Below are 27,938 nucleotides of genomic sequence, written 5' to 3' on the forward strand. Positions count from 1 at the left end.
CTGCCACCTGTGGGGCCCCTCTCAGATCTTCCTGGGGTGGCGCCTGACAGGATCAGGCCACAAGCCTCTAGTAAACACACAGGGCAACGTTACTTGCCATTTTCCCCTTTTCAGCCAAGAACATCGGCATTGATGATGGGGGGCCCCAGCTGGGCCCTCGGGGCACAGCAGCTCCTAACCCACCCCGGCCCGGCCCTCGCCCTGAGGCCGCACAGCAGGAAAAGGCAGCAGGGGCCAAGCCCGGTGCTCTCTCCCTCAGTACCGGCACTGGGCCTGGCCGCTGGCTGCCAGGGCCCGGGGCTGTGGCCGGCAGCCCCTGCCGAGGCGTAGGAGCCGCCAGGTACAAGAGTGGGCCCCAGCCCCTGGCCTGCAGAGAAGTGGCCTGTGGAGAGGGTCCAGGTTCGGCCTGCTGGGGCTGGTGCCCTCCCCTGCCCCCCAGCCCTGCTTTCCTGGGCACAGTGTGATGCTGTGTGGTTATGGCAGATGGGGCAGGAGCGGTGAGGGGCTTCTGCAAGCAGGTTCATGAGTGCTGATGTACTGTGTTGCTCATCTTCTGTACTGCCCCTTCTGCCCAAGCCTGTGGGAAGGTCCCAGGTGCAGTGGATCAGCCTGGGGCTGAGTCAGGTGGGGCCAAGACCTTGGATGCCCCAAACAGGTATCTCCCCGTATTGGGTCTGGCTGAGATGGAGTTAATTCTCCCCATAGCAGCCCTCATAGCGCTGTGCTCTGCATTGGTAGCTAGAAAGGCGTTGATAACACACCAGTGTTTTGGCTACTGCTGAGCAATGCTGGCACAGCATCAAGGCTGTCTCTCCAACATTTCTGACCCCCTCAACAGCAGGCTGGGGCTGGGCAAGATCTTGGGAGGGGACATAACCAGGACAGCTGACCTAAACTAACCAAACAGATATTCCATACCATATGACGTCAGCTCAGATATAAAAGCTAAGTAAAGGGAGACGGAAGGGGGGGATTTTTGTCTTCTGGAGCAACCACTACGCATACTGATGCCCTGCTTCCCAGGAAGTGGCTAGACATCACCTGCTGATGGAAAGTAGAGAATAACATAATTTGTTTTTTCTCTGTTTTCATGCATGACCTTTGCTTTCACTTTATTAAACTGTCCTTATCTTGACCCACGAGCCTTTTGTTATATTTTCTCCCCCATGTCCAGCTGAGGAGGGGGAGTGATAGAGCGGCTTTGGTGAGCACCTGGTGCCCAGCCAAGGCCAACCCACCACACCCCCACTCCAGGCAAGGCGTCTGGGTGCCAGGACTCTGCAAAGGGAGGACAGACTCTGGAAAGGGGAGAGCCAGCCATTGGAGGGATCCATCTCTCTTCAGCCAGGTCCCACAAGAAAAGCCAATTCGGGGTGCCCAGCAAGGCCCCTCAGCCGTCAGGGAGCTCCAGGCCAATGCCAGTCTCCAAAACTGGTTTCTGTCTCAGGAAGGGTGTCAGAGAAATCCCCTTTCCCCCAGGGCTGCCGTCAGTGAAGGAATGAACCCTGCAGGTGGGGGAAGCACCCTCCTTTTTTGGAGATGGTTACCAGGGGAGCTGCCTCTGCTGCTCTTTCTTGCTGCCAGCCCTTGGTCTCAGTGATGAGCTTGAATATGTCCTGCCATGTTGGATGCAGCTCCAGCCCTTCTAGGACCCGGACTGCTTATGGAGAAAGGTGGCTGCAACAGCAGGGAAAAGTCATCCCTCAGCCTCTGCCGGAGACCGCTTCTGCCTTTGCTCCTTGTTTAGCCTCTGCACCTGCCCCATCACCTGTCCACCCACACTTTCACCCTGTGGTGAGTCTTAGGCCTTGGCTGTGGGGGTAACCCCGGTCATGCCCATGTTAGGAGACATTAGGTACAGTTGCTTACTGCCTTATTACATGAACAATGAATGCAGATGAACAGCAGAAAAGCCTCTGGAGACAAGCACTTCTTCAGAGCTGTTACAAAGCTGTAAACTTCAAAAGCTACATACATATTGGGAAGAGTTGAAGAGACTGTTTAAAGGGAGTATGTGAAGGAGAAAAAATGGTCTGTAAAGACATACACCTCCTATGCTTTCTGCTGACTGATGTATGGTGTGCACCACTACATGAGTGATGACACCATGACACTATGGTGCAACCGGGGAAGACCATTCTCTGGTGACCGCAGACACTTTTCATATGCGGGATTATTACTGTGTCCGTATATGGTCTGGTTATGTGAGGAGGGTCAGAAATACCAGTTCATTGTGGTATGGCAAGGGAGGGAGGGAAGGAAAAAGAAAGAGCACCAGGGCAGGTTGCTCCTGTGGGCATGAGGCAGTGGTTTGTTTGGGGCCTTAAAGATCTCTTCTGAGATGGAGATGGGGCTGTGTGTGTTTGGCATTGAGCTGAGGGATTCCTGTGAGTAAGGGGTCAACTGATAACAATGTGAAGTATCAGAATTCAGTCGTTTCCTGCATAAACAACTTTTTTCTACTGTCTTTTGAAGGTACGCAATGCAGACAAGACACCATCTGATGCCTGAAAGCTTTTATACACAACCAGGTAAAAGCCTTGTCCAGTGTCCAGAGATGACCTCACACAGCCACAGCTCCGGCCATGTGGTGTCTGCCAGGATATCTCAGGACAGGTGCTGGAATGGGGAGGGAAAATGCTGGTGGAAGATTCCTGCTTTTTAGTAAATCTTTGTTATCATCACATTGCTTTTTTGCTTTTTCCTCTACTGTACATTTCCTGGTACCATCACCATCATGTACTTTTTCTGGGACTTAGAAAATACTTTCCATGTATTTGTCCAGGCCTGTGAGACTTCAGCTGCTGTGCCCTCTTCTGTGGCTTACTCTGCTCCTGATTATGCCTCTTATCTATGAGGGCTTGATGCACTTCAGTATTTCTTCCTGTCTTTCTCTGCATCTGTGGGTTTTTAAATATTATTTTACACTCCTGTGCAGTGGACACCTGTTTTCCCTTCCCTGTGAATGAGCTGGGGCACTTCCTCATCCCTGTGCGTGCTCTTCCCCGCTCTCCTTGGGTAAACAGAGAGGCTCTGTTTCCTCCCAAGCCCATACATTCCTTCTGTGGCTCCTGGGGTCTTAAGTTTCACTGAAAGCCTTTCTCTTGCTGGCAGTGTGTGGTTTGAGATGCATCACTCCCTTTCTTGTCACTCCTTGTCCCCTGTCAGAAACAAGGGTAACATAGACATTTGGACAAGGTTTTGGAGCAAGTGTTTTCTCATGGTTATTCCTCAGAGCATTTTCAATCATGAGGCATTCCCATTGGACTCTTTTTTAGAGCTGGCCTGATCTCAGACATTGTTTCCAACTTTCTTTTCTCCTTAGTTAGGAATCAAAGCACTGCTGGGCACAAAAGAGGGGATGCTGCTCCTGGCAAGAGCTGTTGATATTGAAGTCCCTTGCTTGATGATAGATGCTGTGAAGGGTCTGTGTACCCTCTGTGTCCTGCCTCAAACCGAAGGCGTGTACACGGTGGTGGAAGTCCTGCCTTCTGCTGCCCTTGAGCTTTCAACTGTTAGTGGCCTCTCAGTGGAGTCTCTCTTCTGACTCTCACTCTTCATTTTACAATGGGTCTGCACATGCGCACTCCTATCCTGGTTTGTGGGGTAACTGCTGATCCTTTCTAACTGCATGTTCTGGAGGCTTTTCACTAAAAGAGCAGAAATGAATGGCCTGGAGAGCAACTCGAGCCCCCGTTGGATAGCCTGGAGAGTGGAACCTCAGTGGTGCTGAAGGTACTTCATTCCTCAGGTTTTTGTGGGCACAGCACTTGGAATCTAACACAGGAGCTGGAGAGCTTGTCACAGGATGAATTTGGTGGGGATGAAATGCCTTTGGCTTTACTTCTATTTTCTGCTGCCGCTTTGTGTGTTGTCCTCTGGCCTCCTAGTAAGTCCTGAACCACTGACTTCCAGTCCATGCTCAGAAGTTTTCTCTTTTGTGTGTGTGGCTGGTTGTTTTTTTTCAGGTAGCCTGTATGCAGCTGATCAAATCCATCCTACGGTGAGCTTGACTTGGGAGTTCAGGTTAGCACTGAGCTGATGCATTCAGGACTTCAACACATCCCCATGGCAAGGAACAGCCATCTTTCCTGTTTCCCCATGGAGTGTGATGGCCCCACAACAGTAGCACAGCTGTTCTCAGTGTGAAAAACACAGAAATTCTCTGTTTCTAGTGGACAAAGCAAAGCTGGTCTTCTCAGATCGGCTGCCCTCACACAGGGCAGCTGGCAGCCAGTGGTGGGGCCCGGCAGGGTGCAGCACGGAGGCCAGTTCAGCAGGGATTGTGCAGTGCACACCATCTGCTGGGCACAGGGGAGGCCCCAGATCCCACACTCTTGCCGCAGACAGCCAACCTGGACAGCACAAGGGGAAGATAAAGGCAGCCTTGCTCTACCCATGATGAGAGTCTGTCTAGATGTGTAATACAACACAGCTTGGCAGCTTTCTCTTCTCGGATCACCAAACAGGTCTGAAAAGGCACTTCACTCCCCATCCCGTGAGGGAGGATATACCTGGGAAAAACCTTTAAAAGTGGAGTTTTAGAAGAGGTTCAACAGAACGCAGAGACTCTGCAGTACCACAACAGCACTCCTCCCTGGCAGATGCAGCAGTCCATGTGTTAAGATCAGCACTGAGATATCCTATGCAGCAAACACCCCCATGGCCCCATGAAGCAGCCGGTATCTAGGACAAGTCAGAGGCCACGGCATCTGCAATGGCCCGGGCTTCAGGCAGACAAGGCCTCCTGCATGGTCTTCCCCGCCCCAGCTGAGGATGCGGATTGCAGTTGCCCAGCAAGAGGACTGTTGGGATGCAGCCGGCAGAAACGCCCTAGCGTCCAGATGGGGAAGACATTGCGGTACGCAGTGTAACTGATGGCACACGACTTGTTGAATACCCCAGCAATATTCTCCTGAGAGAGACAGAGAGCAAGATGGTATGGGTGACAGGGGACCACAGTGTGGTGCCGAGCTCATTGCCTTCCTGAGGTGCCCCACCAAAAGCCACATGTGGCTTTCCTTCCAGGTAAGGGAAAGCACACCATTGCAATGGCTGCACAATGCCCAGGACATATGCAACACTAGGGAACGCCTTGGAAAGACCAGAGGAAAGAAAGATATACCTGAGGCCAGTCCCCGTTGGGCAGCTGCTTGTCAATCAACACTTTGATGCCTCTTTCCAGCACATCAATGTCAGGGTACCTGCAAAGCACGAGGGAGATGTGAGCACTCATCCAAACCGTCTGCAAATCCTCGTCTGCTTAGGGAACTCAACCGCCTCCAGAGTGCCCCAAGCTTGTCCTAGGGATGCCGAGTGCTTTGGGAAGGCCCCTTGCAACCCTAGGACACCAGGCATTATGAATATGGCAACATTTTCCCAGGCTGGAGGCCTGCGGTTGTGATCCAGACCTTTGCTTTGCACTGGCTCCCCCTCACCCGGAATTATGAGCCTTGCTGGCCTGTGGAGCACCGCGCAGGCCAGTCCCTCATTGCAGAAGGCTTGTGACCAACGAGATCACGAACAAACACGGATGGGTGCATGGCCCACACCAGCCAGGACCAGGGCCCTGCCACACAACCCAGCCTGCACTTCCCATCTCATAGAACACTCAGGGCCAGGTGGTGCCTGAAGAGGTGAGGGCTGCTCCTACCTGACAGCCATGAGCCCCAGCAGGGCCCAACATGTGTTGTGGATCTGTGACATGGCACTCTGCACATACATGCGCTGCTCGCATGACTCGAAGTCCTCTCCCCACCCACCATCTGCCATCTGCTTGGAGAGGAGGAACTGGCAGGCCTGGGCCACCTCTTGGCATGCAGCCCTGCAAGGATGAGGCAGAGAATCAGACAGGGCTGGGGACAGGGAGCGTTTGCACGCCTGTGTTTCCCACCTGCAAACAGGAGCTGTGCTCTGCCCTGCCCATGGCCGGGGCTGCCCCAAGAGTTTGAGGCTCAGGCAGCAAGTGTGCTGGTTGTATCGCAGGCACAGGATTTGGGAGAAGCTGTACCTGGGGCTGGAGAGCCCATGTGCAGCCAGGGCATCCACCCAGCCCCACCACAGAGTCTTGCCCCGGCCCAAGAGATAGGTAGGGACAAGGGAACCAGACAGCCCCTTCTCACCCGTCACAGTATGTGTGCTGCATACTGGCAAACGCCTCCAGACCAAACCAGGTGCCGTAGGTGAAACAAACCCCCCAGCTCCTAGGAGGAAGGGGACAGCGGTGCTGTCAAGGGTGCAAGGCCCCAGGTGGATGCAGGCTGCAACACGGCTGTCTTCACAGCAAAAGCAGACCCAGGCATAGAGCTGCAGCCTGCCTTCCCCTATGGCACAACCATGCCCAGTCCCACCAGCATCTGCTCCCAGCTCACTCAGGCATCAGCAGACACTCTGGGACCAGAGGACCTGGAGCCACCCTAGCCCCCAGGGGTCCTCTAGGTCTTGTGTAATGCACAAGGTGCCTGCTCTGCCTGGGCTGGAGGGAAAGGAGAGCAAAGCACAGGACCTACAGGAGTATCAGCCCCTGCTTGCCCTTCCCACAGATCCTGCCCGCCAGGAATGCTTGCCATCATGGTCCCTCTCACACTGGGGCAGCCAGGGGAAAACCGAGCACAGGGAACACTGCTTACCCTTCCCATGACCCATCAGCTCGCTGCTTCTTGCGACAGAAGTCCAGGCCCTTCTGCAGAGTCTCCCTGGTCAGGAAAAAGACAGCTGCTTCAGAAGCAGCTCAAATTCAAGGGCTACTTCATTAGGGGCATCCATCAGTCCCTCTGAGGCTTTGATGGGTCCCATTATTAGAGGGCTCAAGAGGTAAGAGCATGCACAGGCAGTCATGCTGATCAGGATCTCAGAGTCAAATCGTGCACCACTTGAGTGCTTTTCTACCTCGTGCCAGCATGCAAGCAGGGGACCCAGCCTACAATTGGCTGCAAGATCAAGGCAACTGCTAAGTCAAGAGGCAGGCAGATCTCCACCAACTTCCCCCAGCCTGATCCCAAACAGCCTGCTCCTTGAGAGAGGCTGGGCCCCAGCCCCTTGCGGGGGGCTCTGATTTGGAGAAGTCACCAGCATCCCAGCTGTGCACACACCAAGGGCCACCACAGAGGCTGCTCCATGCCAATGCAGAGATCCAGGCAAGACCCCTGACAAGGCTCAGCAGGGACTGTGCCAACAGAGGCCATGGCAGGCAGCGTGGGACATCGCAGCCTGTCTTCTCCCCTTCCTGACTCTCATCTCAGTATCTCACCTGATCTCTGGGGCTCTGTGCTCAGGGAACTTGTCGTGGAAGTGTCTCAGTGCCTGCATGACAGCCGATGTGCACTCCACGTAGGTGTAGTCGATCATGATGTCGCCTGCCAGGAGGAGAAGGGTATCAGTGCAACAGCCGCTTTGCTGGGGAGCCTCCAAGCCACATGCTACCAAACTCTACCTTGGACCCAGGGCACACTTATCCCACAGAGTGACCTGGGACAAAGCCAGGCACCCACTGGGCACGGCGAGGCCAGTCCACTGTGTCCCTTCACAGCTGACAGGATGACCAGCCCCACACACTCCCCTTACCAAACACTTCTGAGGGGTTCAGCAGCTCCAGTAAGTGGCCTCCTCGCTTAGTTTCATATGTGGCAAAGCCTCCATCAGAGTTTCTCATGCTCAGCAACTGCCCAGACAAGCAGAGAGAGGGGTTGGGACTGGCTCACAGGCAGTACCACACCAGTCTGGCCCCAAACCAGGTGTGAGGACAAAGTCAGACCCACAAGTCCATGGGGTTGGCAGATAACCCAGGTCCCAAACCACAGTGACAGGCAGGCCCAATCTGGACTATCACATTACGTCACATATGTAGCTCTGTATCACAGTAAATACGGTGTTGCCATACCAGGCCATGGGCCTTGTAGTAACTTAGTAATACGAGACATAATAACTCACCAGGCCTTGACTTCTCTTATTTTAGCTTGGTTTAGCTGCCCGCATTTCCCTTGGCCCTAATTTTTGCAGCACTTACCACATTCACAGCATCAAAGAGGCGCTCAGGGGGGACAAGCTTGGCTATGAAGGAGCACTTCTCCTGCAGCAGCATAACTGACTTCAGCCCTTCTGCTGTGCAGTCTGCCACAATCCAGCCACAGTCTCGAGTGCTGAAGGGGAAACCACCCTGGAAAGGGGTCAGGAGGGCTCAGCACCTTCCCCTGACCTGTTCTGTTCTTGTAAGGGGGAAGGTGCTGCCCCTCATTCTTATACCTCTGCCCAAATCCCTGCACCATTCATGCGTCCTTTAGAGACCAGTTCCAGCCATCATACCTTGTTCATATGGCGATAATATTTCTGGTAGTCGGGTGGGTTCTCTGGGATCTGCAGAAGACAAGAAACAAGTGAGGGCAGGCTGGAGGTGCCTGGCTGCAGGACCATGGGCTGAAACCATTGCAGATGCAGAACTGTAGGGGACTGGGCACCACCCGTCTTTTACTGAGGGAGGCAGACAGGGAAGGAGATCAGCTCTGGAGCAGGGACTGCTGAAGAGAAATCACATTTTGGCCTGGTTTCAGCAAGTGTTGCTAAAGTCCCCTTTTTGGGTGCTTTCCTGCCAGCGAGCCATCTGCTTTCAATGCTCCTATTGGCAGCACCATGAGCAAGACCTATGACTGCATCTGCACCAAGCTGCTGGCAACAGTGACTCCCACTTTGAGCCACTGGCCTGGCCAGCAGGAGCTGAGCTCATGCAGTCACTAGCCAAGGAATCTGGGTTTCCCAGAAGGGTGCCTCAAATACATGGGCACCAGACAGGATGAAGGGCAAAGAAGCCTAAGCTCTTAGTTTTCCAGCCTCTCTTAGCCCAGGCAGCTAATCCAAACATCCCTGGGCCTGGCCAAATATCCAAGCTGCAAAGATAGCTCCCAGCAACAGGGAGCAGAAAACATGAGGCTGTCTCTAGGACTTTGCTAGTCCAGCCCTTCAGAAGAGCTCTTCAGAAGGCAACAGACGCATCCAACAGAGCTCTGAGAAGCAGCCAGATCTGCATAGCCAGTGTGTGAGACACCAACTGGCTCTGCTCACCTGGGTGAACTGGAGGAACTCGTAGGCATTTTGGAGGCAGGATGTGAATTCAGGCATCTTCTGGGCTTCTGCCTAGAAACAGAGATGCACAGGCACCAGTCAGCAAGGAGTTGTGGCCACCAAACATGCCCCTCAAGAAAAGGATGTGCTGGGACCTTGCTGACCTGCTGATCTAGGTGCCATTAATGCCTGGTGCTTCACACAGCCCTTTCTGTAGGTTTGCATTCATATTTCGTTTACTGTTTCCATTACAAACCTCTACAGTGAGAACTGAACCAACAGCTGTTGCTGGCATAAGAGAGAGATATTTGCATGACCAGGTTAGGGGCTTACCAGGGCAATCACACCACCCTCCATAAGGCATACCCACCATAGCTGTCTCTGCCCCAGTGCAGGAAAGCAGGAGACCTACACACTGTTCCTGCCAAACAGCAATGCTCTAGGGCCAAGCAGAGCAAGGAGGAAGGGCCAGGGTTTTACCACAGGACTGCAGCCATTGGGAAGTTTAACCTGACCCACTCAGCCGGTGCTGTGGCCTCCTGCTTCAAAAGCAGCTGGCAAAGATGGGCTGTACCAGCTGTGCTGGGCACCCTGCCTACCATGGCTGAGGTGGGCTCTGAGAAGACATGTGTTTGCCTGGCTCAGTCATATGATGCAATGCCAGAAGTGGCACAGCAGAGGTCTGAGGGGATGCACAGTAGGAGCTGTTGGTATTCGGGGATATGCCAGGAGAGACCATTTTCCCAAGGCAGCATGCAGCACTGAGGGGTGCATTACCTCCAAGAAGGCTTGGATGGCAAAGGCAGTATCCCAGAGCTGGGATCCATTAGTGCCCTGAAAGAGAAAAAGTAGTTAGTGAGGGGCAAGTGCTGGCAGCAGCCTGACCCAGCTGTGGGGTCTATGGGACAGCATATCCCTCCTACGTTACCCCCACTAGTTCCCTCCACCCTGCATCTGTTTTATGTCACCCAGCATCATGGCTGATGTGCTGGCATAGAGGGGACAGATGCAGCAGCTCAGGGACAGCAAGGGCATAGGAAATGAGACAGCTGCTTCAGCCTGCTTTGTGCACAGCCAAGACAGGAGAGGTGGCTAGCGATAAAGAGGAGAGGGATACAACGGCTATGAGAGAAGCACAGCTCGGTCCACATGCAGTATCAGGGGCCTGTCTTTCTTCTTCCCTTCTCCCAGGACCCATGGGGATGAAGGGGATGGAGGCCTAGAGCTGCCCCCTCAGCTCATAGCCACAGAGAGGCAAACTAGCAGGACGGACACTACTCACTCCTGGCACAGCCAGGGGAAGTGGCAGTGAGACAGACAAGGCCACCAGGGAACAAAGGTGAGATGCCAGGAGCTCAGGCCCAGGGTGAACAAGCTATCCCATTATTCCATGGGCTGCCCCAGCACGTCAGGGTCCCTCTCAGTCACAGCTGAACTCCTAAGCACTTCACCTGCATCTTCATGCCATCGAGGCCCAGCCTGTGGGAGGAGAGAGCAAAATGCTGCAGCACAGGCACAGCGAGAGTGCCAGGAAGGAGGTCAGGAGCCACAGTGTGCTCACTTCACAGGGATCAGAGCCCTGCACTGTGCCAGGTGGGCCATGCTCAACCCTTACCAGAGATAATCGGGGATCCTGGAAACATGTTCCTGAAAAGCTGGGGAGTTCTTCCCATCCACGAACCAGCGAACCAGCATGTTGATCGTCTTGGAAATCTGCAGAGAGCAGCACTGTCACAGGTCTGGCTACAGCTTTTTCCAGCCCCAGAGACATATATCCCTCCCACTCAGCACAAAGCCATCTGGAGGTGGTCCCAGGCTTGATCCCGACAGCTCCACCTATGGCATCACTCAGCATAGCTGAGTTAGTGGGGCAGGTGCCATGAGATTACTCCAGAGCTTCCTCAGATGATTTCCCTGGACCACAAGGACAGGTGTCCCTCACCAGGGCCATGGCTGTCCCCATGCCCTCTGCATCTTCTGTGCCCTGTTAGCATTAAGCTCTTGAGCATTAGGAGCAGGCAGAGTTGTGCCTGAGCAAGATCCAGTGATTATGGTTGCACATCACAATCGCAAAGGGCTGGGGGGCCACAAGCTGGTCCCTAAAGAGCAAAGGGCAAGATTTTTAAAGGATTGACAGTAAGTGTCCTACCGGCCCAATGCTGATGCACTTGGTGAATCTGTCATCAGCTTTGATGTGGTCGTACAACTCTGTGATGGCTCGCTGCCGCAGGTGAGTGCTGTGATGGGCTTCGTACACATTCATGATGGCTACAGGAGGAGAGAGGGACATGCAATGAAAAACCCACCCCATGCAGCCAGATTCACTTGCTGTGGCAGGCTGCACCACTGCTCATGTGATGACCAGTCAAGGAAAGCATGGGAACTGCTCTGCCCCAGAGTTGCCTGAGGTCCTGGGCACAAGGCCCTGCTGCTCTCAGGGAGGGAGAAGCCCAAGGATCACACAGTCCATGTCTCCATCCCAGCTCCAGGGCATACACCAGTAGTGGCAGTAGACCCTACAGAGCCCCCATGGTACAAGGCAGCTTCAGTTCCACCACCACCAGCTCACATGGCAAGGGCCCTCCCGCCCCAGCCAACACCACACTCACCATAGGCAACCCCCAGCAGCCAGCTGTGCGGGGTGTACACATCACAGGCAGCCACATTGTTCCTCTGGGCTGGCCAGTCTATGCTAGTGTAGTCTTGCACGTACAGCTCCTGGCACAAAACAATGAAGGGCATCGGCTTGGCAAGCTGGGAGCAAGCACCCAGAGGCAGTTTACTGCTGGAAGTTGGCTCCGCTGCCTGGACAGAGCAACTGTGCAGGTATGAGAGCTGTCACTTTGCAAGCCAGGGGCTGGTCCAAAAGGACATGGCTGGCACAGCAGGTGGTCAGGGAGCCACGTACCCTTGTTGGGGAGCCCCACCAGGGTCAGCTCCTTACCTGCCGCAAGCTCCGTATGAGCTCATCCTCTTCTGCTGACAGACGCCTGGCGTAACAGTAGCTCATGGGGAGGTAAACCTGGCGGCAGTGACACCAGAGCCGGGACGGGTGGGCTGGGAACCATGTAGGAAGCAGCCTGTTTGCAAAAGAGAAGGTGCTACTGTGAGGAACAAGGAAGGCCAAGGGCAGCATGGAGAAACAATGTGCTGATGGGGATGCCCGGAACAGGGCGTGCCTTTTCCTATCCCCTGTAGCAGGCCTGCTGCTGCTGGTACAGCTGCAGGAGAAAAAAATGGAATATCCACACAGAGTGGCTCTGCTCAGATCCTCCCCAACACGGCTGCTCCCTCCCCACCAGGGCCAGCAGACACCACTCCTGGCCCAGCTGACACAGGGCAGGGAGGATCCCGAGCTCAGAAGAGGAGGGAGGGGAGAAGCCAGTTCAGGGGCCCCTCTCCTCCCCACTTCACTTTGAAGGCAGAGGCCCAGACTGATGGTTAAGTGCCTTTGAAGACAAAGCACCAGCAGCCCTCCGTACTGTGCAGCCCCTGATTTCCCCCAGGGAAAATGTCATACACTTTCCCTCTCTCACACCCGGCTGCCCTCTGTGAGAGACTGAGTTAATGTCTCAAACATTGTGGTGGGGTAAGTTCTGCATAAACGACAAACTCAACATAACAATGAATGCTGCACAGCAAGGAACCACAGGTGAAAAGAAGCAGAGCAGCACAGATCAGCACAAGACATCAGCAACAGGAGGGAGGTCGTGCTGGAGTGTGGGCTGCTCTGTGTTCTGATATGCTGAGCAGGGCAGCTCACCATGCATGGCCAAAGATCAAACAATGGTCATGTCTGCAGGGGAGGAGAAGTTACTCCCCAAACGACCCCCAAGCCCACCGACCCATTTCCCAAAAGTTCTGAAAGCACAAACCGTGCATGACACCTAATTAGCCTAACGAGTTCAAGTGCCCACCCCAGGCACACATGCCCACCAGAACTGGACCCCATGGCTGACTGGACCAACGCTGGACCCAGTATCGGTGACATCTTTCTCTTTTCCTTTTTCTCTCTCTGTCTTGCTCTCTCTCTCTCTTTCCCTTTTCCATAATCCCTACACCTCATCCCTTTAAGACATAAAACCGTTGACCAAGTCTGGGACTAAGAGTGGATCCAGCTGCCCCTGGGCTCCCCTCTGAGGAGTCTAGAAAGCAAGGGGGTCCACTCTGAACCTCGTGACTCAACGGGAGGACTTTCCTTATTCCCTGAATTAATGTATATGGTTACCACGAGTTACATGGTTTACTGAGGTAGTTTCATGCCAATTCCTGTTGTGTGAAACCCTGCCACCTACTGTTATGCCTCCCAAGTTCAGGTTGCTTCTGCCATGAATAAAATGTTTAACCGATCGTTTGGTGTCCTTTCACTTTAATTTAGTGCGAGGGAATTCCAAATTCACCACGACCCCTCCCTGGTCTGTCCAGCTGGGGTTGTGACACCCTCTGAGTAATCAGAGAGGGTACGAGTGAGGGTTAGAGCTGGCAGCCTTACCTGTGGCTGTCCTGTCCTGCTAGGGCCCAGTTACTATACTGGTGGCAGGCAGGGAGCACACAGATGTATCAGGGACCCCATGGGTAAAGCTAAAAGGGCTGAGCTCTGGCATCTCCCTTTGGGGCAGTGTTCAGTGCTATCCACCCACCGGCTGGCCTTGCTGCTGGTCTCCTAGCTGACAAGCAGCCTAAGCACCCCCAGTTACAGGCCATAGCTGGAGTTATCCCAGCTAACACCAGCGCTTGGGACAGCTCTGGGTCGAGGCTGGTGGCAGGACTGACAACACCCCCTACCTCCACACTGAGGGCGGCACATACCACATCTCTGGAAGAAGCGTGTTCATTCCCTCCCAGCTGTAAACGTTCAAGACAGCCAGCCAAAACTTCCCCCAGGAAGGGATTCCCACAGCACCTCCTGCAGAGAGCAACTGTCAGCTTTCACGGTTAACACAACCATGCCAGCTCCCTGCTTTCTTCCCCATCGCACGGTCCACTCCTCCCCATGTTTGGGAGCATGCCGCTCAGGCTGGGATGCGCCCCGAAAAAAGGCAAGCAGGCAACGGTACAAAAACGTAACACGCTTTCCCATCATTAATTGAAAATCCAGGGGCCGTCAAGGGCAAGCAAGAGCAACAGTTCCTCCACTACCTGGCAGCCCCCCCATGTTCTATGGCCTTGGGTCTGGCCAGACCTCTCTCACCAGCATACTAGCCCCATAGTTGCTGTGCTGGGCACAACGGAGCTGACCTTTGCTGTGCAGGTTGACACGGGCCCGCACAATGTCAGGGTCATCTGGTCCGAGCCCCAGGATCCTCAGGGCTATGTAGTTGAGTGCTGTGCCAAACACTGTTGATTTGTCTTCCACATGCCTGTCACGCACATACACAGAGACAGCATAGCCATTAGCCAGCTATTAGCATTAGCCAGACACAACTCACCACACAGGGCTGTCTTTGTCAAGGTGAAGCAGGATGCCAGAGGTGACTGTGGAAAAGGGGAGATCCACCCAACCCAGGGAGAAGCATTGCTCTGCACTACCCTGTCACACACAATGCTTTGGGATACAGCGCCACAGAAATGCAGCCAGACTTGAGGCTCCAGCCTCCTCTGTGACAGAAGGCATACCTGGAGTGCTACACATGCAAGTCCAACCACCCAGAGATATCACAGTTGCCAAGTCCCATCCCCAAGCCTGGGTGGATTTGACAGCAGCTCCGAGTGCTGGACCTCTGAGGTGCCATCACTAAAGGAAGCATCTTTACTACTCACAAGCCCCAGCCTCCGTCTGGGAGCTGCACAGAGCGCAGGTAGCGCACCATCTCTTTCCGAAACGCCTCCGGCAGCTGGATCTTGACAGTGTGGCAGGTGATGAGGAGACCTGGAAGATCAGACAGGCTGGCTCTCACACCAAGCCGAAGGCGACACATCCATCCCTCGCCTCCCCGCGAGGCCTACCTGGCAGGAGGAAGAGGGGCCCGCCGTAGTCGCCCGCCCAGTGCCCGTCCTCGGCCTGCAGGGCGGCATAGAACCCCATGCCCTTGCGGGCAGACTCCTGGGCCGTGCCGGCCGCCGGCAACGGCGGCAGCGCCTCGCCCTGCGGGGAGAGAGCGCCTCAGCCGGGGCTGCCCCCCGGCCCGGGCCCCGCCGCCCGGCCCTCGCCCCGGCCCCCCGCCCCGCACCGTGTCCAGGCCGAGGCTGTGCTTCTCCAGCGCCGTCTGCGCCCGCTGCTCGCCGCCCGCCTCGCCCTCGTCCCCGTCGCCCAGGTAGCGCCAGCGCTGCCGGCCGCCCTCGCAGCACAGCCGCCAGGCGGGCAGCGCCGTGGCCGCCGCCGAGGGCCGCGGGCCGCCGCGCCGCCGCACCGCCCTGCCGGAGACGGGCATCGTTAGCCGCGGCCGCCACCCCCGCTCTGCCCCGCTGGCTCCCCTCCGCCGCGCCGGCTCCCCTCCGCCGCGCCGGCACCCACCCGCCGTCCGCCGCCATCGCCGCCGCCGCCGTCCGATCACCGCTGGGCCGGGGCCGGGGCCGGGGCCGGGGCCGGGGCCGCGCCGCCCTGGGCCGACATCGCCTCACGCGCGGCAGCCAATGGAGCCGCCGAGCCGGGCCGACGGCCCCGCCCCCGCCCCGCAATGCCGCCCCCGCGGGCCGGTGTCCGCGGCGGCTGAGGGGAAGGTCTCCGGGCTGCGTGCGCCGGCGGGCCGGCTGCCTCCACTCGGCCACCACCTCGGCCCTCTCCGCCCCGACGCCTGCCTGCCAGGGGGACGGTGCCAGGTTCGGGGGCGTGCCTTGCCCTCACAAAATGCCGCCTCAAGTGGCGTTGGGCTATAAAGGTGCTCTCACGAGGCTGTCGCTCGGCCAGTAACTGCCGCTTTGTCTGGGGGATGGCGGGAACCTCCTGCCTGCGTGTGCCTGTTGTCCATGTCACGGCCTCTGCCAGCCCCAGCAGGCACCACGGGCATTAAATGAACTTTTATTTAAACCCAAGAGCTCCAAGTTTCCACCAGAGACTCCCTTGCAGGCTGCTGCACAGACCTGATGGGGGTGATGCTTTGTGGGGGCTGGCAGGCAGCCCGGCAGGGATGGGGGATCCGGAGGGGAGCAGGTGACAAGGAGCAAGAACAGCAGCTAACGGTGGTGCTGGACAAGTGGGTGATCGATAAAGATGGACACACACACAATGGAGTGGGTGTTGATGGCACTTCACTGCCTAGCAGCGGTGGTTCCTCCTGAGGACGCACCTTCACACGGGTAGCTGTGGGCCACCAGCCCAGGCTCAGCTCCACAGGCATGCCGTGGTGTTGCTGCCCCTGGCTCCGTGGGGATGTGCTGCTGTGTCTGTCCCTGCACACATCCCCGTCCTTGCAGCACCTCCTGTCATGGGGTTGTCATCACCCTGCCAGCAGCCAGGGCCCAGCTCCTCTGTCCCCCGTGTCTGCCCCGGGCACAGAGACCATGTTTGCTTGCCCAGGAGTGCCGCCCCCCCACAGACCCCAACAGCCACCCTGTCCCTTTGGGTGACAGCACCAACCCCGAGAGTGACTGTCCCTACCTCTGTGCACCCTTAAAGACCGGCCATGTCGTTTCCATTGTTGGTGGAAATAATAAACCAACCCCAGCCCAGCCCGGGTGCCCAGCCCGTGTCCTCGTGGACCACAAGGGGCTGGGGACACCGTGTCTCGGTGCAGCGCCAGCCATGGGGACGGTGCACCCGGACCCATGGGTGCCCATGCTCCCACTGCCCCTGTGCTCCCCAGCTGCCCTGCACCCCACCAGCCACTGCTGCTGCCTTGGGCAGCTGCCTTCGCTCACCCAACCTGCAGAAAAGCTCCCAGCAGAGGCAATGCCGGCAGCACCCTTCGAAAGCGCCGCCGCCAGCAGCACCCCCAATCGTCGTCCTTGGCACGGCTCTCCCGGGGTGGCGGGTACCCGCTAAATACCAGGGCCCTGCCCGGGTGAGGAGGGCTGCGGCGGGCAGGGGTGACACCCATGAAACATTTTGTTATGCTTTATGGGTGCTGTAACCATGGGGCTACAGGAGAACAGACATGTGGCACATCCCGTCATGGGCACAAGGGTCTGCCGGCCCTTATAAAAACACCACCAGGGTTGGGGTGAGGATGGGTGGTGTTTTTTCACCTCTGGTATCAGTTGATGGGGTGAGTCAGGCGTCCCCACTATGAACTCTGCCTTGGCGCCCCCAGCATGGGTGCAGTGGCGGGTGTCACCCTCCTGCAGGCGCTGCCATGGGACAGCGGTCCATGAGGCCTATGAGGAGGGGGCAGAGCTCCTCCCATCCTGTCCTGTCCCAGTGATGTGCCCCCATCTCTCTGCTAATGCCCCCAGTGCTGCCCCGCACTTGGCAGCGTTCCTTGCCTGGGACAGGGAGCAAGGAGGTTTTAGCTCTTCAAACCCTCCCAGCTCAAGAGGGCTCCCAGGATGGAGGTGCAAACTCCATGAGGCACACGGGTGGTTGGGAAGGGACCTAGCACCCTGCCGTGAGCCAGAGAAAACCAACAGGAGCCTGGGGAGGTGTGCGAGGAGCCGTGGAGCCCCTTGGGGACAGACATAAACCGGGGGTTGTGTCACTGGCAGAAGTGAGCAGCCCAGGGATGTTGGGGACTGCTTTGCAGGAGGCAGGCCTGAGCTGGGCCGCAAATGGGATTTTGTGGGACAGAAACACGCCTGGCTGGCAAACCCTCCTGGCGCAGGCTGGGGCCCTGCAGCTGCATCCCAGAGCTGTGGGGACACAGACTTAAAGTGCACATCCTCAGCACGGATGAATTCTCCTTTCCTTTCCTCCTGTAGATATAGGTTGTTTACCGCCTCTGTCCTTCCAAGGAAATGCACTGTTTTTATAACACACACTATAAATCCTGCTCTGGGTAGGACGCGTGCAAGACGGAGATGCTTTACTTGCTGCTGTTGTGCGTTGGAAGGGCTGGGTGGGAATTTAATGCGTACTTGTTTAAATGCAGTGATAAAATTTCTTCCTGCTGCCTTTCACAGTGACCTGGCTTCCCTCCTACTGCACAGGCGATACCAGATCAAGCTAAGCCAGTGGAAAGTTCAGGTGGAAAAGCCCAAATTCGTGGCCGTAAATACTAGTGATCAAAATTCAACCTTGACTCTAGGGCCTTGGGGGGGCGAGACTGCCTCCATGTCTGTGCACTGCCTGGTACAGCAGTCCCCAGGGATCTCGGGGAACACGGGGGTGCCCAGGGACAAAAGAGCTACTCTGAAATGTGGCACCCATCAGCACCCCAGGACAGAAATATGTCTGTGAATTAATACTTACTGTATTCACACACTACAAGTTGAATTTAAAATGCTCCTCTGCTAGCAAATAGCTCTTCACTCATGCCCAGCATAACCTCAGGGATTATTTGGAGAGGATACAGTAATTTTATTTGGGAATTATAGAATTAATTTGGTATTTATTTTATAAACTAGGCTTAGGTCCCACACAGGTTCAGCCCTGGCTCTGTTCAGTAACAGCAGAATTTTGTCTGAACAACTTACAATGCTGGAGTCCTCCTGGGGGGTATCATGGCATGAGGATAAGATCTTTGACTTCGGCCTCATACCACTGGTCCTCACTAGGGAGAGCTGTGTTCTTTCTCTTGCACAGTTTAAATGGACAAAGAGAACTCCAGAAGTTCACCGATATGGGTGTTGTATTTGGGACTTAATAGCCTGTTGTTTATTTCTGGTTTAAGAAAAAAAAATTGTCATAATGAATCTGCCTGAGATGAGCTTCATGTAAGTATCTCCAGTTCCTTGTGGATGCCAAAATCTTCAGATGATTTATGGTAATATTTGCCTAAAGGCAGTGATGTAAGATGAACCAATTGATGGTATTTTTCTGTCTCTATACAACCTGCCTGCCTTAGAAATTCTGTTTTAGTTATGAAACTTTTATTTTAATAATCATTATTTTTATACTAGTTTTTGTATGTCTGAGGCTTAGACCACAGTTGACAGGCAGGGTAACGCTCTGTTCCTGTTGTTTGTGGGCACTCTGCTTGCTGGAGACCTTAGAAGCTGAAAGTGTTCCCCTGAGAAAGGGATGCCATCAGCTCATAAAAGCAAATGCCACAACTTTCCCCCCACTTTTATTGCAGTCCAGCACATGACACTAAGGTCTTATCTGCCAACTGCTATTTGTTATGCTGCTAGAGCAAAAATTGCAAAGGTACTATAAAGCCATGGGATATCATCTAGTTTGTATTAAAAGGGATCTGATCAAAGGGATTTTACAAAACATGGTCTAAATATGGCCGCCTCTGCTTTGAGAGAAGATAGAGACCTGAAATGGTCACTGTGTCAGCAGAAATATTTCAAGCAGAAACACAGGTGTTTTAGAAGCATCTAAAAAACCCCCATGGTTTCCTCTGTCCCTGTTAAGGTAACTTGGCTCCATGCAGCAAAGGGTGTGAGTGCCCTGCTCCACCAGCAAGCCTGCCGCCCTCTCCTGCTGGGGCTGCTGTCTGTACCAGGGGCTGCAAAGATACTCCGGATTGATGCTGTAATGCCTCTTCTTGGCACAGGTTTGATGGAGAACATATTCATATACCTTTTTAATGAACTTAAGAGTAGTCTCTTGTTGTTTCAGCTGAATTCAGCCAGGAACTGACCTAAGCTCAAGGCCATGTTTCAGACACGGTGAAGAGCATCCCAGTGTTTTCAACTCCAGAGAATTTGTTTCAGTGGCAGCAGCACTGTTCACTGTTTTCTTAAGGGGTCACAAAAACTGCCAAGATGACAGCACCTGGTGGGCCAGCAGCAAGGTCCAGAGCTGTTCCTCTTCAACCCTAGTGCATGGTTGTGCTGGGAGGATGGCGGGGGAACAAAGGGATCAGGGGAAATGGCAGTTAGCCAGAGCCCAGGATTTATGAGACGAAGGTGGATGTAAAACTACCTCTGCCTGTGGTTCCCAAGAGGGAAGCACTATCTTAACCTTGCGAGTCTGTTCTGTGGGGGCAAGAAAGACCCACTGCTCATCCCCTGGAGCCTGCCCAGTCTCTCCTTGTCCTCAGGCAGAAGCAGAGGTGACATTTGCACAGGGCTGGCAGAGATGGTGCAGGGCCCAGCTGGTCCTTCCTGGGGCAGACACAACCCTTTGGGCTCCCTGGACCTATGTGCAGGGCACTAAATAGGGCCCATCATCTCCCCCCAACAACTTCAACAAGCACCAGCCCAATTCCCAGATGTGTCCTGGTGTTTCTGCTTCTAGGCATCATTTGAGGCTTCCCATGAGGACCCTAGCGTATCTCTGGCTGCCATGTTTGTGGGTTCAGAAATGGACACAGCGACCATGGCGCAGAGCCGGGAAACCTGCTCTCTGCAATGCTGCTCTGTGTGCTGGGATTGCGAGCACAGCCCTGCGGAGGCAGAAGCAGCTTCTTCCCCCTCCCACCCAAATTCCTCTGCTTTCATTACTTTTTTTCTCCCAGTTCAATGACCGGCGGCCTTTGTCTCGTGGTCTGGCAGAGCCTGGTGCCACACACACCAGAGAGACAAAGAAATACACTGGCTTTTCTCCCTGAGCCTGCTATGAAGAGCCCACATTGTGTTTTACTGGGGAGGGGGAGACAGGCAGAGGGCTGAAGTGTTTTGCTCGGCCTTGGGCTCTGTAAAACCCTCTGTTTCTTTAAACACATCAGCCCAAAGCTCTGGCAAGGAAGTGGTGACCCTGAGGAAAGGAGCCCCAAGGTTACACTCTCCTGTTCAAAGATCAGGACCATGAATTTTCAAATAATGGAAGCAACTCTTTGGGCAGCACTAAAAGCGCAGCCAGGTCTCAGCCCCACATCCATGCCCAGGCCTCCTGGACTTTCACAGGCTGGGTCAGGGACAACCCAGGCCAGGAGAGCAGTGTTTGCTAGGCTGTGAGCCCAGACAAGGATGAGGGAAGTGACCTGGAGCTGCTCATTAGCAGAGGCAGGAAAGGGCCAAGGTTTCTGGTGTTCACACCTGATCCTGCTGCTCCTTCCCACCCTATCAGCCAGCGCAGCAGATTGTTCCAGATCATTCCCTGTAAAAGATAAACGTCAGAATGATTTGGGGTGAAATGGACAGTATGAATAAGCAGGAAAGAGAATTTCAAGACTGTTCAGGTTTTGATCTGCCAAATGCTATTCTTCCTGTTGCATTTTAAGTAAAGGTCACTTTCAAGAATGACATCAGAAAACGGTTTAATGAGGTCAAGCTAGGATCTTGTCTCTGACTAGAAATGGTATGCTTTGACACGTTTCTTGGCTAAGGACTGAGCTAAGATATCTACCAGATCTAATCGCTATCAATGGAGAAAAATACCGTGGTAGCTTTGGGGAACACAGGAATTGCCAGCACCCTAGTCTTGCCTCTTCAAAGGGACATTTTTGAAGATGTCTGGACCTTCATCCTACCCCACAAGCATTTGTATAAGGCTCTTAAACTCCTCACATTTCTACACAGGAGCTGACCATGGTAATAAAATGACACCTCTGGGCTCTCCCTCATAGGTATTGCTAGACTGTCTTCCTGGTAACAGCGGTGACCTGTTCCAAGTTGCACTGAGTCTGAAATTCAACAAAGGCCTAAGACATAAAGCAATTATTGATCCTGTGCTGCAGTGAAAAGGCACAAATGGAAACATGCCACATCAGTAATAGCAGACAGCTTCAACTTTGTCTCATCCCATCTCATTCTTGGGGAATAGTGTGGCTAGGCAATGAAACACAGTGAAAATTTGCTTTCTTCAGCGTGTTTACTGCATTTATCAACCACTCGCTTGTACTGTGCCACCAGGAGCAGTCTGGGCAAAAGATGTTCCTATCTGCTCTTGCTGCTTGTCACCTGCTTCCCTCCGGATCCCCCATCCCTGCTGGCCTGCCTGCCAGCCCCCACAAAGCATCACCTCCATCAGGTCTGTGCACCAGCCTGCAAGGGAGTCTCTGGTGGAAAGGGAAACTTACAGCTCTTGGGTTTAAATAAAAGTGCATTTAATGCCTGTGGTGCCTGCTGGGGCTGGCAGAGGCCATGACATGGACAACAGGTACACGCAGGCAGAAGGTTCCCACCATCCCCTAGACAAAAGGGTGGTGTCGCAGATACTGGCCGGGTGACAGCCTTGTGAGAGCACCTTTATAACCCAAAGCGACTTAACACAGCTTTTTGTAAGGCTACAGTAAGGCACGCCTCCGAACCTGGCACTGTCCCCCCAGGAGGCATCTGGGGGGAGCTGCCACTGCTGCGAGCTCTGTCCTTTGACCGCTTACAGCTCGATACAATTGCAACTCCCTTGCAAAGGGTCCCACTGTCCCCCAGACTGGTGGGGTAGCAGGGAAGACACAGCCAGACCCGTCTCAGAGGTGCACAGCGAAGGGACAAGAGGCCACAGACACAAGCTGCCATGCAAAAAAAAACGTCCGCCCCAGAGGTGCTGGAGCCCTGGATCAGGGCCCACATGGATAGTGGGGCTCCATCATTCCCACACACCTGGCCCTGGCTGTGGGGTGCCTTGGGGCAGGTGTTGGGGCCCCCAGTCCAGCTCTGACCGTGCCTGTCCAGCTGTGGCTCACAATTCATTGTCTTTACTGTGGACAAGAGCGGCAGTACAAAAGATGCCACCAGGCCGGCTCTCCTGCTGACTGCCCAGTTATTTTTTTTCTCACAACGGCAGCTTTCTCTCCAACAGCTCCCACGTCTGCGGCTATGGGCTGGCAGCGAGTCAATGCATCCCTGTGTGCATCACTGTGCAGTGCGGGCCCAGTGCCCGGCTCTGGACGCCCCCGCCTCCAGCTGCCATTGGTGCTGCAGGCACTGCGGCAGGGCCCGGGGCTCTCCGCCCCCGGGCATAAGAAGCCAGCGAGTCCCCCCAGGGCACCCAGCTGCATCGCATTGCTGTGCCACAGCCCCGCCGCCAGCAGGGAGGTGAGAGGGGCCGGGGGCTGCCGGGCAGGCACTTGGCTACTGGAGCAGGTGGGCTGCTGCCACGGGAGGGGTGGCATGGGGGACACCATCGCAGCTCCGAGCTCTGCCACTATAGCGGAGGACAGCGGGGAGCTGAAACGCTCCTCAGCCTTGTGGATGGGAAGCAGGCAGTGCTGCTGGCAGCTAGCTCAGCCTGGTGCAAGCAGGGCAGGAGCATGCAAAGGGCTGTTAGGATGCATGCGTGAAGTGCTTCCAGAATATTTCTTACCTGATTGGAAACAGTCTCGCAGTTTGGACACCACAGGGGGAGGGCATCAGCTTGAGAGTCAGGCTGTGGGATGAGATTCAGTGCCTTCAGCATCGGGCCTTGTGGTGCTGAAACAAGAGACAGGCCGCAGGGCAGGAGACATTTATCCGTGGGGTATGAATTAACCGAGTGTCAGACAATAAGGCTTTTTTTTCCCCCCAGCATCAGTGCATTCAACAGCTTTTGGGAAGGTGGTTTTGCATCTCTCCCTGTTCGATCAGAGTCTCTTTGGTTTGTCTGTTTGTGAAATCTGCTGAAAATTCTGCAATCCCAATTACTAACATTCTCAAGAGGGTCTCCAGATCAAGTGTGGGAGGAGGGAGGTTAGAGATGTGCTTATTTTGTCCTGCTGGCACTCATCAAAACTGGTTCCTGCCCGGGTTCCCCTGACTGCTCAGTTGGAGATAGGCCTGGAGGCAAGAAAGGCAGAGGCGAAAGCGCCTGTGACAGCAAAACCTTTCTGAAGCTCCTTGTGCAGAAATGAAACCCCTGCCCGCCCCTCTCCCAAGCAAGGAGAAAAAAGCAATGGGTTAAGCAGCGGGAGCCAAAGGTGAAGTGACAGCATGCTGCCTGCTAGCCAGGTCTGCACATACGGAAAATGCAGCAGCACCTTGCTGGGAGCCACCAGGGCTTTGCAGCCTCTCCTTGTTCTTTCTCCTGTGCTCTGCCCACACGGAGACCCAAGGTGCCAAACTCATATCAGTCCCAAGGGATGTGTCAGCTCCTGGCATGCGCCAGTCCTGTACTGGGCACTCCTCGCGCTGATGCTCTCCTCTCCTCGAGAGCTCCTGCAGGCAGAGCCAAGGTCTCTTGGGATCTTGCTCCCTGAAGCGAGAGCTGCTAGCGGTGCAGCAGCATGTTTTGAGCGCAGGGTCCAGCATTGCTGACACATGAGGGAAGCCCCAGCGTGGCCGTGCTTGCAAAGCAAAAGGCATCGCTGGAGCTTGCCCAGGCTAATGCACCCACTGCTCCCTCTGACCTCAGGGCCACGCTGTGACCATGTCTGAGCTGGAGAAGGCCATGATTGCCATCATTGATGCCTTCCACCAGTACTCAGGGAAGGAGGGAGACAAGCACAAGCTGAAGAAATCAGAACTGAAGGAGCTCATTAACAACGAGTTGACCCATTTCCTTGGTGTAAGTATTGCTCTCCGCGCAGCATGCCTGGCTGGGGTCAGGGAGCTGCGCTGAGCAGCTTCCAGGCTCCGCTAACTCCATCTCCCATGGGAAGCAAACACAGGGGAAGGGGTTTATTCACGCAGCAGTGCATTCAACACTTTGCTCCAGCTCTGCAGGAGCAGCAGGTGACAGGACAAGGGCAACAGCCTGTGTTGGGGGCTGGGGTTTGGGTTGGATATTAGGGAAATTTCCTTCTCTGGGAAGGAGGGACAGCCTTGCCCCAAGGGGCTCAAGATGTCCCTTCCCAGCGGCACAGCTGTGGCTGCGATTCCTGCTTCAGGAGGGCTGCTGTTGCGCAGGTACTGCTGCAGGTGCAGGGCAGTGCCCCACACAGATGGGAAACAGTCACGAGCTATTTGGGATGTGACTGAACAGAGATTCAGCCATGAGAGCACCTGAGAAGTAGGGACATGTTACTGTCTGGGCCTCGCTCTGATCCTCCCCAGCTTTGGCTGCCTGTTTGTATCCCTTCAGGAGATCAAAGACCAGGAGACTGTGGACAAAGTCATGGAGGCGCTGGACAGCGATGGGGATGCAGAGTGCGACTTCCAGGAGTTTGTAGCCTTCATTGCCATGGTCACCGCTGCTTGCCATGAGTTCTTTGAGCATGAGTGAGCTGGTGGGAAGCATGCGAGCACGTCCTGCTCATGCTGGAGAGATGCAGAGTAGCATCGCTCCTCTGGGAAAAAGACTGGGTGCTATTAGGGGCTCCTTGGAGTTAAGCTTGTGCTAGACTTAAGCAGCTTATTAAGTTCTGTGGCTTTGTGAACAAGAAACATCCGCACGGCTCAGGAAAGCCTATCGGCCAGTGCCCACCTGGCTGGATGCAGTGTGCGAATGCCTCGTCTCAAGCTCCTTCCCTGCTGCTGTATGCAAGGGACGTGCACGGGGCTGGAGGCAGGCAGACGCCATGATCCAAGCTTGCTTGCAAAGGGAAAAGGGAAATTCAAGGGCTGAAGGAGGAGGTGATACAGAGGGGCTGGTTACAGAAGCCTGGTTCTGAGCCCACTGGCCTGAACGGAAAGGCTCCCGTTGATTCTTGTGGGCTCTGACCGCCCTGTGCATCGTACTAACCCAGGCAGCACAGCCCCTGTCCCATCACAGGGACATGCAGAGCCCATGCATTTCTTGGCAAATTGAGACACCCTTGGCTTGAAAGGCAAAGCATAACCATCTAACAGCCCAGGCTTTTCTCTTGTCAATGAATAAAAGTAGGATTACTTTTAGCAGCCTGCAGAACTGGAAGCAAAAGCATATGAAGCTCCTGGGCTGGGGACAGCTTCTGGGCCTGGGATGTGCCTTGGCAAGGTCTCCAGGCTCAGTCAGAAGGGAACGGGGAATCTACCCAGTGTGACCACAGTGCTTTAACATAGACCAGGCACAGCCTCCAGAGTGTGTGGAAATGGTGAGAATAAAATGTTGTTTCGGTCTCTGGGCCGCAATTGGTCTCTGGTGAAAGACATGTCCTTTTGTCCCAGCTGCCCTGCGCTGTCAGAGGGGAAGGCTGGAGGATGCAGCCTGAAGCACTACTACAGCTCACACCCCTCAGTTTCTTGTTGGGCACTGACCCTTCATCTCCTCCCTGGCATCACTATGGCTGGCCAGACAGCTCAAGGCTGTCGGCACCACCGTGCTCCACCTGGCTGTCCAAACTGGCAGATATACCTGCGAGGCCAAAGGAGTGCACTGCACCTCTGCAGAACTGCTGCTGTTCAGGATGTGTCCGCTGCTGCCAAGGTCATCCAGGGGCTTGCACTGGTGAGCCTTTGCAAAACCAAAGCTAAACGTAGGACAACTTCCCTGAAGCCTGTGCTCCTGCCTTTTTCAGTCTGCACTTGCCGTCCAGCTCAGCAGTACCTGTGAGTTAGGCATTCATGGCTAGCAACATCTATAGTGACAAATTCATGACAAAGATGCCTGCAAATGTTGTTTTTACCTCATTCCACATTTCATAATGATTTCATGTGCAAAATGACATATCTTCAGACAGGGGCCATCTTGCTGTTCTCATCTGCCTCAGTTTTGCCATCCCAGGGTAGTGCTCATTTGTTTAGAAATTGTTTAGCATCCAAGTTACTTCCACCGCATTTTTAACATCCTAACCCGCTCTCAGTTCAGCTGTTTCCAAGGCTTGTACGGACCTGAGGCAGCATGTGAGGACAACGAATGGGGACACTGTCTGTCCCAGTGTCCCCGAGGTTAGGCAGAGTAGACGGGACTCTCATGACCTTCTCTTGAGCCTGAACCTGAGTTCAGCAGAGGGGTCAGATGCTTCAGCACAAGGGTCTGCTGCTGAAGCTGGCTGGCAGGTCTCCAAGTCCCACCTGCCTTCCGCCTCACCACACCAGCAGTGGTCACATGGATGAGGAATCCTTCCCCAAGACCAGGCCTTTTCAGCAGCTCTGCACAGCATCGCAGCGGCAAAGAGCTGTAGGTGTTAACACATGGCTGTGTTACAGAGCAGGCTGTCCCGTCCCTTGGAGAGCAATGAGGGCAGGAGCAGGGAGTGCACAGTGTGACTGCACATGTGTTTCTGGCAGTAAGGCTGATCCTGACTTAGCAACACCACTGCTGGGAATTCACGGAGGCTTTACCTGGCACAGGAGAAGGTGCAGCAGAGCAGGTGCCTCTTGTCAGGGAGGATGAGAGCAAGTCTTCCCTTGAGATGAGCACTCTGACCACCAGTGGTGCAGTATGCAGTGCTCAGGCTACTGATTCCTGGACAGGAGTGGGACTGGGGAGGGGTCCCCAGTCAGCAAGGAAAGCAAAGCTTTCCTGAAGTGAAATTCCTGAAACAGAGACTGCATGGTCACAGGCCTCAGCGTCACCCTGTCTGCACAGCAGCTCTGCTCCCATTGTGTCCTGCTGCTCTCTGACACAGGCGGAGCCTCAGCGCAGAGCACCAATTGTGGGGACAGCCGTATGCTGGCGCGGTGGGGGAGGCAGGCAAAGCAGTTTGGGCAACACCAGCCCAAGCATATAGCATGAGGTGCCTCTGCCAACACCTCACCACTGCCAATCCACCCTGCACGCTGCCCCCCTGCACGCACAGGCACAGGCAGCAACCCGCAGCATCCTGGGTCCCCACGGACAGCGCAAGCCCCCTGTGTCCAGCCTAGAAAAAGGATGCTGCCATGCCAACAAGGGGATTGAGTAGGGCTGCGAGGGGCTCAGAATCGCAGCGATGCTTCCTGGGGAAAACCTCTCAAGCCTTGGGGCTGACCAAGGTGCAGGTGTCAGAGCTTTGCAAGGCAGACATCACAGCCAGCTCTGAAGGAGGCTCAAAAGGCTTAAAAAACTCACTAACCTCCCAGCAATGACAGGCTAGATACTTGTCCTGGTTTCGGCTGGGATAGAGCTAATTTTCTTTCTAGTAGCTGGTATAGAGTTATGTCTTGGATTCAGTATGAGAAGAATGTTGATAACACACTGATGTTTTCAGTTGTTGCTAAGTAGTGTTTAGACTAAGTTAAGGATTTTTCAGCTTCTCATGCCC

The 27,938-nt window shown here is 54.8% G+C and overlaps 2 protein-coding genes and 1 long non-coding RNA gene across 4 annotated transcripts; 2 read left to right on the top strand and 1 right to left on the bottom strand.

Moving 5' to 3' along the window:
* Window positions 1-1,106: 1,106 nt before the first annotated feature.
* LOC115342557 lies at window positions 1,107-2,684 on the top strand. Its single transcript, XR_003923817.2, has 2 exons — window positions 1,107-1,794; window positions 2,476-2,684. It is a non-coding gene; the product is annotated as an uncharacterized LOC115342557 (long non-coding RNA).
* Window positions 2,502-27,261, bottom strand: LSS (lanosterol synthase). 2 transcript variants are annotated; one of them, XM_041124143.1, is made up of 22 exons: window positions 27,037-27,261; window positions 23,225-23,331; window positions 15,225-15,408; window positions 14,815-14,923; window positions 14,293-14,414; window positions 13,864-13,960; window positions 11,999-12,134; window positions 11,664-11,772; window positions 11,204-11,322; window positions 10,670-10,767; window positions 10,506-10,533; window positions 9,832-9,888; window positions 9,055-9,126; window positions 8,302-8,352; window positions 8,006-8,155; window positions 7,564-7,660; window positions 7,250-7,355; window positions 6,630-6,695; window positions 6,123-6,203; window positions 5,654-5,824; window positions 5,126-5,204; window positions 2,502-4,915 (listed from the first exon to the last, which is right to left on the bottom strand). In XM_041124143.1, exons 2-22 carry the CDS (start codon window positions 23,315-23,317, stop codon window positions 4,730-4,732), a joined length of 2,211 nt encoding a protein of 736 aa, XP_040980077.1. In that variant the 5' UTR covers window positions 23,318-23,331; window positions 27,037-27,261; the 3' UTR covers window positions 2,502-4,729. The 2 variants fall into 2 exon arrangements, with proteins under 2 accessions (XP_040980077.1, XP_029872793.1); XM_030016933.2 differs by lacking the exon at window positions 27,037-27,261 and adding an exon at window positions 15,001-15,139 and having other exon boundaries at window positions 23,225-24,225.
* Window positions 24,263-25,888, top strand: S100B (S100 calcium binding protein B). The gene is made up of 2 exons (XM_030016939.2): window positions 24,263-24,400; window positions 24,917-25,888. Exons 1-2 carry the CDS (start codon window positions 24,263-24,265, stop codon window positions 25,055-25,057), a joined length of 279 nt encoding a protein of 92 aa, XP_029872799.1. The 3' UTR covers window positions 25,058-25,888.
* Window positions 27,262-27,938: the final 677 nt, after the last annotated feature.

The sequence above is a fragment of the Aquila chrysaetos genome, chromosome 6 (assembly GCF_900496995.4).
Source record: "Aquila chrysaetos chrysaetos chromosome 6, bAquChr1.4, whole genome shotgun sequence".
Lineage (NCBI taxonomy): Eukaryota > Metazoa > Chordata > Aves > Accipitriformes > Accipitridae > Aquila > Aquila chrysaetos.

Bases quoted from the DNA above. Each gene is read 5' to 3' on its own strand.
- LSS (XM_030016933.2), bottom strand. From the start codon at position 23,271: ATGCCCTCCCCCTGTGGTGTCCAAACTGCGAGACTGTTTCCAATCAG. The intron at 9,127-9,831 runs GTAATGCACCCC...CTCTGTTTCTAG, and splicing joins CCATCCAAGCCTTCTTGGAG to GCAGAAGCCCAGAAGATGCC. The intron at 6,204-6,629 runs GTAAGCAGTGTT...CCTTCCTCCTAG, and splicing joins GCTGATGGGTCATGGGAAGG to GAGCTGGGGGGTTTGTTTCA.
- S100B (XM_030016939.2), top strand. From the start codon at position 24,263: ATGTCTGAGCTGGAGAAGGCCATGATTGCCATCATTGATGCCTTCCAC. The intron at 24,401-24,916 runs GTAAGTATTGCT...GTATCCCTTCAG, and splicing joins AGTTGACCCATTTCCTTGGT to GAGATCAAAGACCAGGAGAC.